At 40.9% G+C, this 19,560-nt stretch overlaps 1 protein-coding gene across 1 annotated transcript; it reads right to left on the bottom strand.

Annotated features, from left to right (window-relative positions):
* Positions 1-4,182: 4,182 nt before the first annotated feature.
* On the bottom strand, positions 4,183-19,434 carry LOC141000313 (protein bicaudal D homolog 2). Its single transcript, XM_073471009.1, has 10 exons — positions 19,252-19,434; positions 17,771-18,104; positions 15,272-15,484; positions 14,940-15,092; positions 13,170-13,679; positions 10,745-11,605; positions 9,990-10,169; positions 7,736-7,887; positions 6,130-6,490; positions 4,183-4,339 (listed from the first exon to the last, which is right to left on the bottom strand). The coding sequence occupies exons 2-10, from the start codon at positions 18,020-18,022 to the stop codon at positions 4,334-4,336; spliced, it is 2,688 nt and encodes an 895-aa protein (XP_073327110.1). The 5' UTR covers positions 18,023-18,104; positions 19,252-19,434; the 3' UTR covers positions 4,183-4,333.
* Between the last annotated feature and the right edge of the window lie 126 nt (positions 19,435-19,560).

Here is a 19,560-nt window from a genome sequence, read left to right as displayed (position 1 = left end):
ATTTGCCGTCCAGTATCCTGGAAGCACCACGGTCAAATATTATCATTGTACTATTACCAGCTGGAGCAGAGCTCTGGAAAAGTAATGTTAACAGGAAGAGACTTTGGAGTCACACAAACAAATAAATTACCTTTTTCCACTCATTACTCTGACCTGTGTTTCTCCGTCCCACTGCACCTGCATCTCATACCCTCATTAGTTTAGTTTGTATTAAAGTCCAGTCTTTGGTTCAGTTTTTGGTGAGTCATCTGTTGTGTTTCCCTGACGTTGCGTTGTGTTTGTCTGTTCCTTGTGTCCCGTGATCCTGGTTAAAACTTCATCCACTGCACTTCCCGCCTGCCGTCTCCTGAATTTGGGTTCACCTTCTCTGCTCCAGCGTGACAATAATAGATCCAAAGCTGAACTGAACTAAATGTAATATGTTCGTTATTAGACAGTGAACAAACCCAGTTTTATCCTAACTGCACTTATAAGATGTAAAAAGCATAATTTTGTATCTAATTAGGCTAAAAGTAGACACAATATGTAACTTATTAGGCAATCAACAAACATAACCCAGGTCTACTTATGTTATGAAGAATCAACCTAAATCAGGCCTTAAGCTGTTTACTGGGGGTTTCATTGTTTCATTGGGGGTTACACCAGTGACGCCACTCCAGGGGACAATAACTTTCATGACATATTTTATAATATTTATTTTTCTATTTCTATTATTTTCTATTTTATTTTTTGCATTTTAAATAGAAAAACATGTTTTTTAAAAAAACTCAAAATACAGCACTTTCCTTCTGTACATACGATGTTAAACTTCATTGGGCCATGGCTATAAAATGCATTTAGGACCTTCATAACAGAACTTATTTTACGTTAGTCCAGTTTCATTGACATTTTAAGTATTTATATATATAGTATACACAATGTAAATATATAGTATTCGGATCCTTATTTTTAGTAAAAGAAGCGATGCCACGATGTAAAAATACTCCCTCACAAGTTGTTTAAAAAGTATGTTAAAGTAGGCGTAATGTTAGCATAAAAGTAAAAGGAGAAATTGCTCTTGAATGTTGTACAATTTCTTTTGGAGCTAATTTTAATCAACTTCTTTAATAATTGGATAGGATGGATGGAGTAATCATCAGTTTATCATATTCTATAATTTTCATGCATATGAATTTTGTCTTTAATTGCTCTTACAGAGTATATACTATAAAATAGCATATAATTGTAGTCTCTATTTCTACTTCTTTTTTCAGTTTCATAAACCTCAGTTATTTCCTACTTTCTCTACTTATTTATACTTACATTCATAACCTCTTATGGTATACACAGCTGCCTTTTTGATGAATATGTGGCCTCGTCTTATTTCTGTGTAAGAACACATCTATCATTGCCTCTTGCCAAGTTAGGTTTTCTAAATAGACTACCGTTTTATTTGTCTTATTAGCTCCAGGACTTGTCTTCTTCAGTTTAGATTAGAAATGAATAAATTCCACATATAACAGAGAAAAATCTAAAGATTAATTTAAAGATTAATTAAATCCAAACTTTTTTTTTTTCTCCCTGCAAGGAAAACATAATTTCCATTACAATTTTAGAATGAGTGCTTACCATCATGTAGACATCATGGACACACATGTATTTAGCAGAAACTTTAACACAAAACAATTTTACCTCGCTGTATAAAACCCAATAATAAACTGAAAACATCTGGGTATTCTTATCATGTGTTTGAACTCAAAAGACCACAACCAATATACAGTGTTGGCTTGTTTTTATTCTTCATGACAAAAGTGGTTCACAGGTCAATGAAAGGAACTTGCATACACATAAAAAGTTGAGGACCTTCAAATGCCTTATGCGGAGTGTGTGCATGTCATCCTCGAGAAAAATTTACACAGAATGCCGACCACATAAATACAGTTAAAATATTATACAACAGTGGTAATTAAATTAAAACACATATCTGCACAGAGTCAATTAAATAGATTAAGAAATCCATTTACAACCTTCAGAGCAATAAGACATCATGTTAAAGCATTTCCACTTTTTAGCCGAGTTCATGATTAATCAACCAGATCCCCTGGAGGTAAAAAAAAACATACAACATAAAATCAAAACTGGCATTAACAACTTCAAAACCTGTTTGTAACATTAAGTCTATAATGTTTTTGATACATTATGTTCTTAATTTCCTTCATTTTTCTTTTCTCACAGTAACAGTTCTCCAAAATAAATATACAGACAGTAACCATTAATCCCAGGGGCAGCTAATGTCAAATTATTCATTAGCTAATGAGTTCATTATGGCATGCTGACTAAAAAGTGAAAATACTTTACCAAAATGAGTTATTGCTGTATTCAGTGCTAAAACTGCTCAATGAGTTTCCTCATAAGTCAGACATACCTTTGAAAACATCACAACTACAGTGTTGAATAGTAGCTTCTACTTAGAAATTTGTGATGCAGTCTAAAAACAAGAGTGAAACCAAGGCACTAAAACAAAAAATCAGTCAGCAGGATGTGGCTTCTTCTACTAAACCACAGGACAGTTGAGCTTAGAAAATAAAAATAAAATCAATGCCAACAATTTCTTGCATTCGGTTTTCATTATTCAAACAGCCGTTCCCAAATACGGATTAAAAGATCGTGATTGGTCTCATCAGGTCAATTCATACTGCATTCAATGAGACAGGTGTTGTTACAGTGCCAATATTAACATACTGCCTTATCTACTCTTTAAGCAACCTATGGTGGGATGTCAACAGATACATGAACATGTTTTTTTCTTTTCATCCTTTCCTTGCATTGCGACTAGCTTTGGAATATTTTGTTTTGCAAAAATGTATTTATTCTTTTCTTCAAGTCATAATGTGCTACAAGGTGTAGAGCACTGTGTAACGCTTTTCTAATTGTGGGACAATATCAACATTTCATTTTTCTACAAGCCGCAACTATTATCAGCCACCTCTTAGCGGTATTAGCATTCCTAACGGAGAAGAAAACTAGCTTGTTGTGGGTTACACTAGTTCATTACAACATGCTCACTTTGGTAGCAAACAAAAGCATGGTGACATTAAAAACACGAGTATCGTTGCTAAGCTGGTTAAAGCAGTGAGAAAAAGCAGAAGCTGAATGGAACGGTTATTATGACTATGTAATCAAGAGAAATGAGCATGGCCCAACATGATCATATCAGATTTAGGTAAACCAAGCCACTTGAATTCCTTAGTGATGTGAGACAGTGTCTATTAAAACCAACAGCTTAGCCAATGGGATGCTTTCACCTGTGCCACTTGGCACCACCAGATAACTTCCAAAAGCTGCTTATTGTGAGAAATATTAAAATGCTGTTGCAAAGTAGCCGAGCCAGCCACTGTTAACTGAAAGTGAAGGTAAGTTTAAAAACCCACCCTGGTCCTAAGGAACAGCAGGAATTATAACAGGCACTGTCCTGACTTGGTCTGCATAGTTCGCAAAGTAAGATGCACATTAAAGATCTCCCAAATCTTAGATTACTCAGTGTTTGACCTGAGGTGGTGAACTTATGGCTGATCTGTTTCCATCAATGAAATGCCATGATTACGGACCTCAAGTTAAAGGGTGCGGCTAAAAGGCAAGAGCCAAAGAGCCAGACATGTTACAGGATAGAAAAAAGGGTGTGTTACTGAACCATCAGTAAAAGGGGGAAGCCTCAAGACAATAGCAAGCTCTCTACTTGAAGGATAGCAATTCTGTTAGTAAGGCTGCATTGTTCTATAAAAACAACTACCTGGGAGAGCTATCACAGGTGATCTAATGGCTTACGGACATTTAAAGACGCCAGACAGGTCTGACCAGGACGCCAGACAAAAGGCAAGAGGAGTGTAGAGACGTATAGCCTTAAAACAGATCATAGCCTTCAATCAAAGTCTGAGGACAGTAAATACTGCACATGAAAAGACTCTCGTTCTAGAATAAATACTGTCAATGGTTCACCACAACACACAGCCTTGAACAAGACCAGATGGAAGTTGGATCCACTTGGGACAAGACACAGTCAATGACTTCACAGAGCAATGAGCAGCACATTTGTCTCTTCATCCTTCTCCAGGCTGCATGCAGGTTTCTCTGCTCCAAGCAGGAGAAACCAAGATGAGAGACTTTTATTATTTTTTGATTTTTTTTTTTTTTTTTTACTTTTTTAAATCCATGGTTCTGGTGAGCAGAGTGGGGAATGTTGCATCGTATCTGGGATGGACAGGATGTCTTGAGTCAGGAAAGGAGGAGGGAGCCGGGGAGTCAACATGAAGACAGGTCCTTATGGAGTAAAGGGGGTTTGGAGTAATGGAGTGTTTCAGCGCTACAGAGACAGGGTGAGACAGAGACAAAAAAAACATATTTAGTTCAACGAATAAAAAAAAAAGGTGAGGGTAGATAATACGGATAAACAGATCAATACAACATATAAAGGATCAGCAGATGAGGGGCCACCCAACAGCAACACGTTACGATGTATAAAAGCAAAAAATACAAACCCTGATGGGCATTAGATTTAAACTAAAACTGTGCCAAAACACACACGATTGTTCCAAGATTGCTTATTTTATATTTTATAGCATAAAGCAATGGTTCCAAACATTTTCCTGTAAAGGACCCCATTTATATAATGATGACCCGTGACGTATTTTATGGATTTTTTATGCTATATTCAATGCATAACAATAACAATACAGAGCGGCTGATTAACTGCACAAATAGCCTGAATACTGCACGCACTAACTGCAGGAAGTTTTTGTAAAATGAGCAATTTGAATTAATTTTGAGCAGATATTACCTGTGAATGTTCCAGAGATGAGTTTTCCTGATACTTTAGAAACGTTTTATGCAATTCTGTTTGTAATATGTTTTTTTTTTTTTTTTGCTTTGTCTTTTTTAAGCAATCATACATTTTATAGGTTTCATTTTTTTAAAAATTCTGTGTTTTCCTTTTCCTGACACTTAGCCAATGTACTTTTAGCTCTTTGGTTGTTTTTCTAATCCAGGACACGGCTGTTTTCGAAGACGGTGAATACTCTGTGATTATAGCTTGTGGTCAGATGTGTGGGATTTTTTAAAGTTTATATCTTATCTTAATAATCTAAACTTTATAAAAATAATTTATTTTCCTCCACAGAAAGGCCTACTGTATATATTACTGTATAAGTTTTCATACACCCCTTATAATCAAGAAGGCCTTGTGACCCCCTGTGAAGTTTTGGCGACCCCTATTGGTCAGAACCTGCTGGTTGGGAGTGACATATAGAATGGGTTAATTAATTTTTATAACATAATGAATAGATAAAGTAGTTTATTATCGTAAATAGATCTGCTGGCTTTATCTCATCGTCTCCGGGATGATTTTGAGTGCGAGCTGCGTGGCCTGGCAGGTGTGCCCTGTACTTTATGACCAGAGCTCCTACTCACATTAACGTTTGATTCCTCAGTGTTTCTACTTGTGGAGGCGGATATTCTACGCCTTGACTCTCTACAGATCCCAGTCATCTTGGTCTTACCAGGTGGATTGTAACCAGAGTGAGATGTGGTTGTCTGGCCTCCTGAAGATTTAGCATTGAACTGAGAAGAGGCAGTGTCTGACTGAAATGTGTTACGGCTTGCAGCTGCTGCTTGTACAGAATTAGACCTGTAACCCATCTGTTTTCTTCTTACCGAAGTATCTAGGTTTGGTTTAAGATCAGGCTTTTGTTTAGTTCCACCCCATGCTTCAGATGTGTTAGGATTCACACACAAAGCTTTAGAAGAGGTTAGATTATCTGTGGATGAAGAAAACACAGAGGACTTTTGCCTGCTGGAAGAGGCAGGAACAACACGAGTTGTAATGAAGGTGTCCTGACGTGCAGGGACTGAAGCTCTCCGCACTGACCCATTTTTTCTTGAATCACTGGATTGTGTTTTGACCGTTAACTCGCTGCTGACAGAACTGGTGGAGCTTTTACGTGTAGGATAGTAATCAGGACTCAACTCAGTACTAAAAACATCACTGACACTGCGACTTCTAATAAAGGTGGCATCTCGCGGGAGACCCTTCCCTCTGCAAGACCGGCTGCTTGGCTGGTTGGGGTTGTCAAGACAAAGAGAGAGAGGGGTTCTTACAGGGCTCGTGTGGAGGCTTCGGGTTAGACTTCGCAGGTGGTGCGTGGCCATAGCAGGAACGCTGCTGCCGAGAACCGGGCTAGCCCGTGGACTGCTCCTCAGTGTTGGTCGGGCAGGACTGCTTCTGGGGCTCCTAGGAGCCCGGCCTGACTTGTTGGCCAGCTCTTTGGCCCGGGAGCGGCGGGGGCTGCTGTTCAAGCTGTGGGGAGACAGAGGGGCCTCCAGGTCTTCCAAACGCTGAGTGAGGGCCAGTTTCTGCTGTATCGCCATACGCAGCAGAGAATTCAGTGTCTTCTTCTCATCCTCAGCTGCTGCCAGCTGCCTCTGCATCTCATCCAACTGGGTGACATACTGGTCACACCTGAGAGATGCAGAAACAATGAAAAGATGCAACATGCAAAACAAGGCAAGACTAAATTACAGCACAAAGCCAGAGACACACAACAAAATACACACAAACTTTCAACACCAGCTGTGACCAAACACAAAGCTGAAGATTATTTTCATTATCTATTAATATTGTTTTTTGATTAATTAATTACTTGTTAAACCATCACAAGTTACCAAAGCACACAGTGGTGTCATCATACTAGTCATGATTTCTGGATAACAATATTGTTGAATTTAAATTGGTATGAAACAAAGAAAATCTGTTAATCCTCAACATTGAGGAGCTGGTGCCAAAAAAGCGTACTTTTTCCATAACATATTAACATTTCATTAATTATGTTGATCAACTTCTGATAATTTCTAGACAAAAAAAAAAAAGATGGATGCATAAGAATCATTAAATACTGAAGAAATGCAGTCACCCCAGCTGTCCACATGATGGCACCACAAAACTTAATCATAAACCAGAGGATCTTTTTAAGCTGTAATCTTTAGCCTGTTGTAACAGACAGTAGAAGCCCTTGACCGCTGTGTGTTCCCCAATCCTTCTTAAGGATAATTACATGCCAGCTCATAACTGTCTGGACAGGGGCTGTACAGGTAATACATGCCCGAGAAGCTTCTCTGGCATTTAATAACAAAAACATTCTGCTCTTTAGTTCACCCGTTAGCCCAATGCAAAAAAAAACAACAATCCATGCCAACAGATTCTCAGAAGAGGTTAGTGATTAGTAAGTGAATAAGTGAAGTATTGTCTTTCTGTAGGTGTAGAGTTGACAGCGCAATCCCACCCAATCGAACGCCCCAACCGCCTCCCAACAAAACATTAGGCCTTTCCTTTTTTAAGGTGACCTGGCCTAATGGGACAAATCTGTTCTTGCCTCCTCCCCCGTCGGCACAGGGCAGAGCATGTGGTTTATAATCTTCACGTGAACCAGTGGATTGTCCACAGGCGTAATAGGCATGGTAAGCTTATTACAGTAGTGGCAGTAAAGGCTGTACCACAACAAGAGTACCATTACAAAGTATGAACTAAACTAGCAAAAACCAGAGGACCAGAACTATCAACAAGTTTCCATTAAAAATTTAAATTTTACATTTTAAAAGCATTTATAAAAAATATCTTTTGTCGGACAACAAAATAAATGCATGTCTATGTTATTTGTAACACTGTTGAATAAAATGAATTTTTTCAAATATAAAAAGGAAATCTTACCGGCTGGCAAACATGACTCGGAGTGAAGAGAAGGTGGCAGCGTCCTCCTTCAAGGCTTTGAGCTCATTCCGCAGTTTCATCATGGTCTCTGACACCATGCTCTTCTCTGTCTCATACTTGGTTTTCAAATTGGACAGGGCCAACTCTGCAGTCTGCATTAACAAAAAAGACCATTGCACCATCATACTGTATTGTAGCACCATCATCACCTGTTTAAAAATGGAGTGTTAAATGTATATTACAGTGTTTCCCGCACATAGACTTTATCTGTCAGAGAGAACAGAGCGACAGCAACATCATGTGGGCAAACTTTTAAAGCGATTTCAGCAATCCTGAAAACGATGGTCAATTTGTAGTCTCATTCTCAGATCATCAAATACCAACGCTGCCCCAGAGGACAGCATTTTATTCATCCAGAATGTCAGAAGAGCCTTTGGGGATTCTGGAAATACCATCAGAACAATGGTAAGTGTTTTAAAATACCCTTGTGTGTTTTTCAAACATTGCGGATTAATGATTTTCTGAGAAACTGATGGTGACTTCGGTGACCCGAGTGTATGCTAGTACATGAGAGACATAAACTGGGATTGGGGAGACCCCTGCTGCAGGTTAAGGAGCACCATTCAAAGTGTGTGTTCTCGCTTTTAGGACCAAATACCTTGGATGTAATCAAACAAGTTATTACTGTCCCTTTCCTCCTCTTCCATGTGAACTAAAACATGTCTCCAAAGCAATTTGTATCAGTCGTAAAGGTCAATGAAAAAACATTGCTTTGATAACAAAGACAGTACAAAAACAGTAATACGTGTATTTTTATCGAAGGACGCACAGCTGAAGGTCTAAACCCAGTTTGTGATCACCCTTTACTATACTTGTTTGACAGGAATGCAAACATTTATGCAAAAGTCTCAAGTGTAAATACTCTGATTACATCATAGGAACAAACGGGGGGAATCAGACATAGGAAGGTAAATCACTGTAGGTAAACACAGCCCAGCCAACAGATTACCTTGAGTGTTTATGTGCGTGTGTGAGAAAGGGACAGTGATGGCTGAGGGAATGACAGAAGCAGGTCACGCAGTGCTTGAGGCACAGGAAAGGGGCGGGGAAAGACAGTTCAACATCACACTGTACTCAAGGTACAGGAGCATGAAAGCCCAGGGGACTGTCTAGACAAGACATTGATGATGCAGCTCAACCATACTGCTTATATTAAGATTAGATTAAAATTATATTTGGATGATAGTGAAGGCCTGCTCTCTTACTTTATCAGGACAATCAATTTAATATTAAAATGTGTGAATCTGGTCAGATTAGATCAAAATGTTGGTAGCAGAAGAAAGACTACATTTCACAGCAAACATCCCTCTGTAGCAAAAAAATCTACAAATTCACCCTGGACATTGAAAGATTACATTTTAATAAGGCTCAATCCCATTGCTAATTTTTTAGCATCCCCCTTTAGTACCCCCTTGCCCCTCAGAACAGATTTAAAAGGGGTAGTGGTTGAGATATCCTCCTGTGAAATGGGAACCCTTCAGAGACCTCATAAGTCATAAGTGGTCGTCAACAGCATATATGTAAACAGACGCGACCAAATATTTACAATAAGCTGTCTTCAGCTGTGGGAATCCTCGTAGTCTCACAATGCCATTTGCCATTTATCTGGCAGAGATAAAAAAGCATTGATGCTTGCAATTCATTCTAAAGTTCACGCTTTCGGCCATGTCATCAAATAAAAAAGGACATTGCTTCGTTACCTGGCCACTAGAGGTGCCTTGTAGGCTAATATTACAACCTGTGCTCCTACCCTGCCAGTCTACACTGATATTAGTGGAGCGGCACCAAGTGCAGAAACTTCAGGCCATCACATGCCATCAAAGAGGGGAATGCAACATGAAATACATCAAGATGCGGGATTGTCATGCACAAATCAGAAATTACAATGTAATGTTAGCTAGGTAGCTAGTTAGCTTCTAAGTCATCAGCTAACTAGTTGCAATTGTTTTATGCCTGTTATAAAGAAAAAGAACATGAACATAAAAAATTTAAATGACAAAGAGTTTTCATAACCTTTGGTTACAGGGTGCCTCTGTAAAATGTGCATTTGGAGGGCCATGCAGCCGTAACACTTCGCCCTACCCCTCTATCCCAAAAAGTAGTGGGACACCCTACCCTGAGGTGTTAAAGCAAAAAATGGAGGGTTGGGACTCAGTTGTTTTCGCAAAAAGGCCAAAAACTCCCTGCGACCTACCTGTTTATTAGCCTTGAGGACGGTCCTGAGGGTAGCAATCTGTTCTCTCTTGGTGCTGAGAAGTGACTTGAGCTTCAGCACTTCTTCCAAGAGGCTTTCAGCATCCCGCTCTGCCTCTACGCTGCTGCTCAACCCTGAATAAGGCATCGCGCCCCTCTGACGACAGAGGTCCACTGCCACCTGAGGGAACAAAGACAGTTCGACATAAAGTGAATCCTTTTACTATATGGTATATCCAAATATCACATTATTAATGATGGCCAGAACCAAATCAATCTGCTAAAGAATTAACAATATTATTTGCAAATAAATAATGTGAAATAAATTTTTAGAAATCTAAAAGAGAAAATATATGTGTTTTGTGTTTCACTACATAAAAACAAACCAATACTCTAACTACTGTTTTCTTAAAGGATGAGTTGAAGCAACAACTCAACTTTAACTGCGGATAATCCAATCCATTCAAACCCAAACACACGTGTCAATAAGTGCCCAACACATCAGGTGTTGGATTTGAACAGACACGGGAGCTACTCAATTACATTTAACCGTCTGAGCTGAGCATTAGGTTTAGCAAGAAACTGAGAAGACTTGCACCCAGAACAAATGTCCCTTTTTCAGAGATTGAGCCACAGTGAAGGAGTTAAAGAATGTGTACCAGTTATAGCTTTCAGTTCACAAACAGTCAAGCACAAGTACAGTAGCACTCTCATACATATCTGACATACTGTATGTGATCAGTAGTGCTGTCTTACCCTGAGGTGTTTGATCTGGCAACGGATGACTGCTACCAAGTTGCGGACATTGGAAGGGTCCCTGAAATCCAGGGTGGGGGATCCAGGGCAGTTAGGAGAGTCTCCGCTGGTTCCTGCACTGTCCACCTCCCCCATAAACTGCAAGGCTGAAGCTTTGGAGACAAACATGTCATTGGCTCGTGGCTTCTTCTGGGCATTGTTGAAGGCGAATCTTCGTGCACCACTTCCACCACTTGCCCTGGCACCATCACGGTAATAGTCCAGGGTGACTCGTTTGGGTGTCAGGTTGTTGCACACGCAGATGTGGTGGTAGAGGTTGGACAGCTCCTCGGAGAAGGCCAGCAGCTCTTCCTGGGCAACACTCAAGTGCCCTTCTGAATCGATTGCCACTTTCCGTGTGGCTCCAATCTCCTTCTCCAGCTCACTGATGCGCTCCTGGTCCTGTTTGCTGGACTTGATGCATTGGCGGATCTTGTCAGCCAGCTCCTGGGCCTCAGCCCGCCAGCGATCCTTCTCCTGTTTGTATCGCTGCTCCAGTGTGTTATAGCGAGATCCTGCCTGAGACAATTCATCTCGCAGCTTCAGAAGCTCTTCGCTGGCCGACCGCATGCGTGCCTCCAGCACCTCCTTGCTCTTGGTGTCTACCTCATAGTCAAAGACCGCACCATCTCCATTCTCTGTCTCATCATCTCCCTTGTTGTCTGCCTCCTGGTTGTGCTGCCGGCTGCTGTGCACAGCCTCCAGCTGTTGGGTGAGGGATCCAACCTTGTCCTCTTGCTGAGTGAGCGCCTGTTTGGACATTACCAGCTGCATCTGCAGTTCCTCCACCTTGTTAACAAGACTAGTCTTCTCTCGTTCTGCCTGCATACACAAACACACACAATAGAGTTTTAAATAGTGCAAGGTATGAACATATACATCTTATTTTGCTCATATTACTTAAAACTGCCCATTAGTTGAGTATGCATCCATTGACAATTCTCTGTAAGTCAAATTTCACCCCCAACCACCTTTTCTCTTAATGCATTTTTAATGTAAAATAGCCGCTGACCCCATTCAGCTCCACACTCCCAACATCTGGTGGGTAGTAGCTTGCTAACCCAACCCCCGATTTAAGTGCACCATAAATAATATATTACTTTCAGACAGAGACGGATGACAGTTCAAGACATCCTCAATCTTCCTAAGTACCCTTTATTTGTGAAGCACAACTGTGTCAAGTGGGTGGGTGTTAGTTGAAAACTGCTTGGTGACGGTGATGATGAAATGTGGTACCAGGTGGTTTTTATTAATATAGAAAGGCTCACTCCTTTACAGACATACACCGGATGTGGTCTAAAGCAGGAAGCAGCAGAAATCCCTGTCGACGGCTTTGTCAAGCAAACCAACCCCTATAACAACCTTACATAACTTATCGAGAGGTTGTGCTATTTGAAGTTATCCTGATTAGTACAGACACGTTATTCATATAATATAAATAAATACAGTTCTATGACTCACAGAAGAATTTCAATATCAATCATTCAATTGATAGGATTGGGATGGAGAGGTCTTGTTTTGTCTTACATGTATGATGTAAGTGGGTTCACTTTGAAATAATAACAACCCTGCACAGATTTTCTAATGAACTAAAGGTTAACTGTCACCAGGGGAAGTTCCTGCTAATTGCAACTTTGCAAAAAAAAACAAAAAAAACACCTAAGATCCACCTTTACAGGAGATTATTTTGTGATGTGATTTACTGGGCAAATTCAACCTAACAAGGGAACAAAATTATTTAAATTTTTCTAACCTGTTTATTTAGTTCATGACTTAACCATATCAATACATTTAAAATGAACACTGCACCAGTTCATATCAGGGAACTCATCACTTACAGGTCCTTTTCTCGACAGTTAAGAACATGGTTTATAAGCCATCAAATCTGCATTAGTTTGGATACCATCATCATTTGGCAAATATCTGTAATTATACAACTTGTGCTCTGCTAAATGGCCCTGTTGCCTGACCTGACCTACCTGTTATTACTGTTTCTCAAATAGGTCTCTGCTTATGGTTGTCTTTGCTCTTATCTGTCCTTGCTTACGTCTGTTTGTACAAAGCTGTTCTGTAACGTACGTGTCATGTCTGTGCTTGCTTGTTGGTGTGTGTTTGTCTTCACTTCGTTGGACTGTAATTTGCTCTGCCTTTATTGCTGCCCATGTCTCTGTCCTGCATTGACTATAATTGACATGCCTTATATCATAATTGTTGTTTTAAACTTGTTTCTTGATTTTAGGTTGCCAACTTTACACCGGGCCATGGACTACAGAAGAAAACTAGCCTTTTGGCTAATTCCACAGTAGTGTTAATTAAAATGCACTGTCCCTGAGAAATAAACTGGATGAATAAAATGAAAACGAGTGGTAAATGTCCTGGTTCCTACCTGTAGGAGTTGCTGTTTTAGTTTCTGACTGTCTGAAAAGTGTAGCTCACTCAGCAGGTCTGACACCAGCCCAGAGGCTGGAGCACGCAGGAATACATCACTATTGCGTGGAGTGGAGTAGCGACGGATGAGGCCATTACTTTTGGAGCCCCCCAAGTGAGGAGGGTGAGCAGAATCGGGAGCAGACCCAGGACCATTATTAATGCCACTGTCCTGGTCCTCTCCCTCTACTTCTCCCTCCACCCCCTGGCCCTCCTCCTGGCTATCATCTAGCTGCTCCAAATGGAGCTCCAGGTTCCCCACAGAATCAAAGGGGTTAAGGCTGAGGGCAGAGAGTTCTCGCCGCAGACTGTTCTTCTGCTCCCTCTCCTCCTTCAGGGCTTCCAGGGCCTCATCCAGCTGCTTCTCTGCTATCTCCCTCAGCCTCGCGGCCTCGTCAAGCTGAGCTCGCATCTCCTCCTGCTCGTCGTTCTTCTGGGTCAGCTCCAGCTTTATCGATTCAAACTCAACCTGTAATGTAATAAGGGGCACAAGCAGAAGACTATTTTAATAGGCATTTCTGTGACGCTGTATGAAACACATATGGGTGCACATTCTGGATTCTATACGCAAATACAACCATGACTGCACCGAGCGCAACAGCGTTACAGTCACACACCCAGATGCCTTGGATAGACAAATGGAAATTCCACTGCCGTTGACTCCATGGTCATCACAATTTCTACTTCGAAATAGATATGTTCAGTTCCTCACACTGGTGTAGAGTTCACAGCCTACATATTTTCGTTGTATAACATTTCCATCCAGTTGGCTCATTTAGTTGTCTACATACAGTATACATCAAATGAAAATACATGTCTATTATTTTGAAAATAAAATCAACATGTAATCAAAACTGAGATTATTTAGAGTTTTTCATGTTAACCAGCAAAAGAGGACTTCTGACATCACAGACTGTAAAGGCAAGACTAGGCTTTTAACTCAGAGTCAGCTAAGGGATCATGCAAACCCTCAAACACAACAAGCCTCTGTGACATTTAGAAGTAGTCATGGACAGTTTGTCTTGGCAGAGCTGCAATAAACACACGGGCATCTGCACTCGGAGGCACTGGTCTCACACCTTCAGCAATCCTAACAATGACGGTGTCACATAATTAAATAATATGACAAGGAAAATATTAGGCGCAAGCATCCTGAACATCTTTTATCATGCAGGCCAAAGGAAGGAAGGAAAGCTAAGGAAAGTAAAACACACACACGTCTAGCAGGAAGTACATAATTACATTGAAAGCTTTCAGTGTTCTATTGTCCAGAAAGATAAGATCAGGACGAGAATTGCTGTTCTTGGCTGCAGGAGCAACCGGCCTGTTCAGTCTTATCAACTATTGCGAAGTTATGTCAACAAACAAGTGGGAGAGGTAAGTCGTTTGTTGCATGCAAAGCAGTTTTGCTCTCATGCACAACAGGTACAAACAAACAAGCAGTTCACTATAACAATGGCCATATGATAGAGTGTTAACGACCACCCACGTGTATATGACAAACACAGAGAGGGTAAAAGTTCAAAAACAGATTAAGGAAAATAAATAGAAAATACAACAGTGTGGCACAGTTTTCATATCAACACATTTTTTAAATTTAATTTCAGGTATTTGTACAGATATGTTCAATGTTACATCAATGTTATCTGTTATTCTTTATCCATCAATTAAAGCTAGATGATAGAACGTTCATGTATTTTGTAAAGTTGTAGCTTAAGTGATAACCGACCTGGTTTTCCTTGAGCACAGACACCTGTTTTTGCAGAGATATGTTCTCATCTTCCAGCTCGGCATTGTCCTGCAACTGGCGCTGCTCACGTACTTTATATTCCTTCATCTCATCCCTCAGGTGGCCCTTTTCTGCCTCCAGACACTCACACTCCTGTAGAACACAACGCATGGTCAACTCCTCAAATCTCATGACTTTACGATAATTTTAGACTACAAAGCTAATATATTCTCCAATGATTTGGGGTTCCATTGTATGTATCATGATAACACGGGGTCTGAGATTATGCAGTACAGCACCAGTATGCAGGTGCACTGAGTGGGTCACCATACCTTCTTTAGCTGGGTGGAGAAAACCCCCAGTCTCTCGATCTCAGCGTCGGCATTGCCCAGAGCAAGGCGTGCTTGCTTGAGATCTGCCTGGACTTCCTCCATGCGGGTTGCCATGGCAGCCTCCTTAGTGGCCGTCTCCTGCAGCAAGCTCTCCTCCCGACACTCTCCATCAGCAGCTGCACGCTTCTGGCTGCTCACAGAATCTGCAAATGCCTTCACAAAAACAAAAGGGGTGTAAGGGAATGGTGAAACCTGCAATTATTTGGCAGCCTACAGTATGTTACGCATTGGGAGAACATTGCAAGTGCTGAAAGACAAATGCATTCTTCCAGCTCATATGAAGGCAAGAAATGTAGACATCTTTAAAACAGAAAGGAAAATAGGACATCACTGACAACCATCATGTAAAACCTGATCGCATGGAGGAAATAGCTGTTATGGTTTGGTAACAAGACACCGTAACCGGATTTTTACTGAGCCATTGTGATCAAATGAGCCTAATGCATTCGAACTGACCCTGTAATAGCAGGCACTTCTTCACAGCTAGCCATAATCTGTAACCATAACCAATTCTGCATCCATGACTGCTGATGAAAGAACTATCAAATAAGGTGTTAAATGAAATGAACGTGCTAATAAACATGCTCAACTGAACATCATGGTGTGGTTATATAATGATGCTAATTCACAACGCATGAGTCTGCTCTGCTGTGTTAAAACCCTGCCAAAGTCTAGGTAGGTAAACGGCCAAGAAGTGAGGTTTATGCAGATTATACAAAATAGCTGAAATTCTGTACCACCACGTCCCCTCAGACATAAAGAGCTTTGCTTGATATGCGGTTATAAAATATCAGGATGTACAGATTTTTAGTTTAATTCTGGCACATTTATTGCAAAATATATCTGCCTGTAAGCAGGAGTTTAATCTCTCTCAATTTGCAAATAAATAATTGCAAAACCAAAAATCTGCCCACATGACAGGATTGAATACTGTGTGATTACCCTCTTACATAAACCAGTTTTAAAAAGCTTTGTCCAGCAGTACTAAAGTACTAAATACCTTTGAGGCCCGTCTGGCACATCTGTGTCAAAGTTTGCAAGCAGAAAACAATATTAAGCCCCAACAGTCATCCAGCACTATGTTTGTGTAAGCATGAGCATAAGAGTCTCATATAAAATACTTCCTCAAAATGCAATAAAATACTAACTAACTGTCAGCTGGAGTGCAACAGCACAAACTATGCTACACTTGACGGACTGCTTGTCAAATTTACTGCACAATGATTCATTTTGATTTCTTTTTAAAGAGAGAATTTAAAAACCACTGGGAAGCACACAGTTTGTTTGAGAGATTAAGGCAACGAGGAGCATATGTCACAATATCAATACATCCGTGATCCGTGAAAGGCTTGGATTACATGATAATCTCAGTTTTGACATATTGATCTAATCTTTTTATCTTGACAATCCAGCGCTACCCTAATTCAATCCTTAATGCTACACAGTTAAGCATCAAAATCCATACGATGCATAGAGAAAATGGAATAAATTAAAACTCCTGGATATGCTGACTAATTGGCTGTGGAGGTTTTCCTAATCGCTTAACATTTCTCCCTCTGAATCCATTAGCATCTCATGACGCATGAGAGCAAAACTGACTCAGTATGCAATCACAAGCATCTTCATTGCAAGTATAACAGGACATCATAGCTGCAACAGAACTGTTTTTGTGGGAGCATTGGCACAAGGTCGGGGTTAACACAAAGCACTGAGAGGATGAGCAATCAAATTCACGTCATAGGTAACTGGTACATTTTAGCAGACAACAATGGTATCTTTATAACACTATGACACACTGCAAGACAGCTCCTCAGCTGGCAAATTAAAATGAGTACGATAGAGAGATTGTGTCTTAGTAAAATGTCAGTCATTTACATTTTGCCAACAGTGTCATGTGAATGAAGATAATTCTGCAGTAACACTTTTGTACAATAATAACATGCGTGAAATTAAAAGGCATAGTATAACTACTCCATTGTGTTTATTTTTTATAAGATGTTGCAATGATTCACCAGTGTATTACATTAGCTTGCATATTTCTCATACATAAAATAATCCAACTATTTTTATGTTTAGTCTTTTTTTTTCCAACACTGGGGAAATCCAACAACATTCTGTAAAAAATTAACCATCAAAGTTGTCAACAAGTAAATGCTTGACAATTTCAAGTTTCAAGTGGTCTGCATAAGACAGTAACTGTGAAATTTGAACTCATAAAATGCTTGTTTAAGTTATGTACAGCACATCAACAAACCAAATCCGGTTTGATGCAAAGACAAACATGGGTTTTTATAAAGGCAAAAGCTGTGTAGTAAAAAAAACAAAGCCCACAAAGCCATAGTATGTTATTGGAAAATAACAATAAGAACACTGGGGGGATGACAACTTCACAAGCCGAATGTTGTCTAAATATAACTAGAAGGCCTCGGGTGTTCCTACCTCTTTCAGCTGCTGTAGCTCCGTTTTCAGCCCTTCATGCTCCTCTTCCAGCTGCCTGTGTTTCTTCTTGAGAGCGGCGCTTTCCTCCAGCACCACCAGGCCATAGCGGGCTGCCTGCAGCTTCTCCTCTGTGGCCTCCTGGAGCTCCAGAGTCAGCCGCACCACCTCGGACTTCAAGTCTCGGCTCCCCATCTCCGTCTCCCCTTCTCCCTCCACCGCTTGACCTGCTAGGTCTGCATCCGCCTCCAGCATTGCTCGCCTGGCCTCCCACTCGTCTGCCAATGTTCTACTGGGACACCTGCCTCCTTCACTCCTCCTCTCTCATTACTCCACACTACAATGGCAACAAAAAAAAAAAAAAGATGGTGGTTATGTTAACTACATTGAACAATGGCCTGCATGGAAAACAGGTTGTGTATAAATCACACTGTGACAGCAATTAAGCAAACTACATAGCTAAAGATTTACACTGGGATCGGTCGAGAGGGAAAACATTTAAACATTTATATGTTTAACCCAAAAGCCTCAATGTCCACATGACAGATCCTTGCCACAAATTACCTAACTGCTTGCGTTTGCAAATATTATTCACACGTGAATACCAGTAAGCCATGTCAACTCTGGTTTATACAACAAACTCTGTGGGCCCAGAAACTGATGATGATGATGATTTCTAAACTCCACACAGTCACCAGGCTCTCACTATTAAACTGGGCTGCCGGGCTGGCCTGTGCACGTCACTGACCAGCGTTACTGCTATTCAACATCTGCAGCGTTACATCTCTTCAGCCGATAGCTACAGCTAATGTTAATTACACAGTTATACGCGCTGGTTTTAGTGTCGTATAACTAAATATCCTCCCACAAAGTAGCCGTGGAAGCGATAGACATGAGTTAATATTACTTTGACCACCAGTATTGAAAGGGTGGGGCCCGACTTTCCTCGTTTCCTCATGTCCTCTTCTTTGACCGAAGATGGAAACACTCTTGGCTGTTGTCCGGTGCCAAATGATGCATCCCCGAAAGCATCTGTCTCGCATACACCACAAGCTGTGTCTCCGCAGCATCAACCGGGAGTCAATTAATAAGATTATAACCTATAAACATTTTCCTCAGCATTTATGATCCTCATGTTTCCGATGTAAGATGATATCCTAGTGGGTCCCGACAAGGATATTACAATCCAAGAAGACACCGGGACTGGGGAACAGGACACGGCCGGACAGCTAGCAAGAGTAGTTTTAGCCCAACGCAGACAGCAAATGACACCACAATGCTACCAGCAAAGTCGAGTTAAAGAATTTAGCTAGCTCGCCTCTTAGCCACGCAATTTGCTATATATACAAGGCTTAGCGGAATAACGTTAGACATCCATTACCCGGCTCTCACGGCTGCTCCGGTGATAACGTCAGTCCGATCCTGTCAGTCAAGCTAATTAGCTTTGGGCTAAATAGCTAACGTTAGCCAAACTTGCTACTCACCCTCCTCTTTTTTTTTTTTTGTATCTCAAAGACGGGGCCTTCCTCTCGCAACCAAACGTTAACTGTGCGCTTGTTTCGGGAGCTGTCAGGTTGCTAATCCCGCTAGTAGCCAGGGGGAAGGTAACAGCCGCTTCCCTTCCTCCCACCCGGTTCTCTCGTTTCACAGCGAGGTCGTGTCAAAAGCGCGCCGAAAACGTGAAAGCACGATTACCCCCTCTAGCTAGACAACGGCGCAATGCAATTACACCGAGGGGATCGTCTCTAGTTGCGTTGCTGTTCACCCACACATAAAAAAAGAAACATAAATAA

The sequence above is a fragment of the Pagrus major genome, chromosome 7 (genome assembly GCF_040436345.1).
Source record: "Pagrus major chromosome 7, Pma_NU_1.0".
NCBI lineage: Eukaryota > Metazoa > Chordata > Actinopteri > Spariformes > Sparidae > Pagrus > Pagrus major.
The sequence above is the reverse complement of the archived record's forward strand: the minus strand, read 5'-3'. Positions and strand labels throughout refer to the sequence as shown.

Coding starts and splice junctions, on each gene's coding strand:
- LOC141000313 (XM_073471009.1), bottom strand. CDS start 18,022: ATGCTGGAGGCGGATGCAGACCTAGCAGGTCAAGCGGTGGAGGGAGAA. Junction 15,093..15,271: donor TCTCCACCCAGCTAAAGAAG/GTATGGTGACCC, acceptor TGTGTTCTACAG/GAGTGTGAGTGTCTGGAGGC. Junction 11,606..13,169: donor TAAAACAGCAACTCCTACAG/GTAGGAACCAGG, acceptor TTGTGTATGCAG/GCAGAACGAGAGAAGACTAG.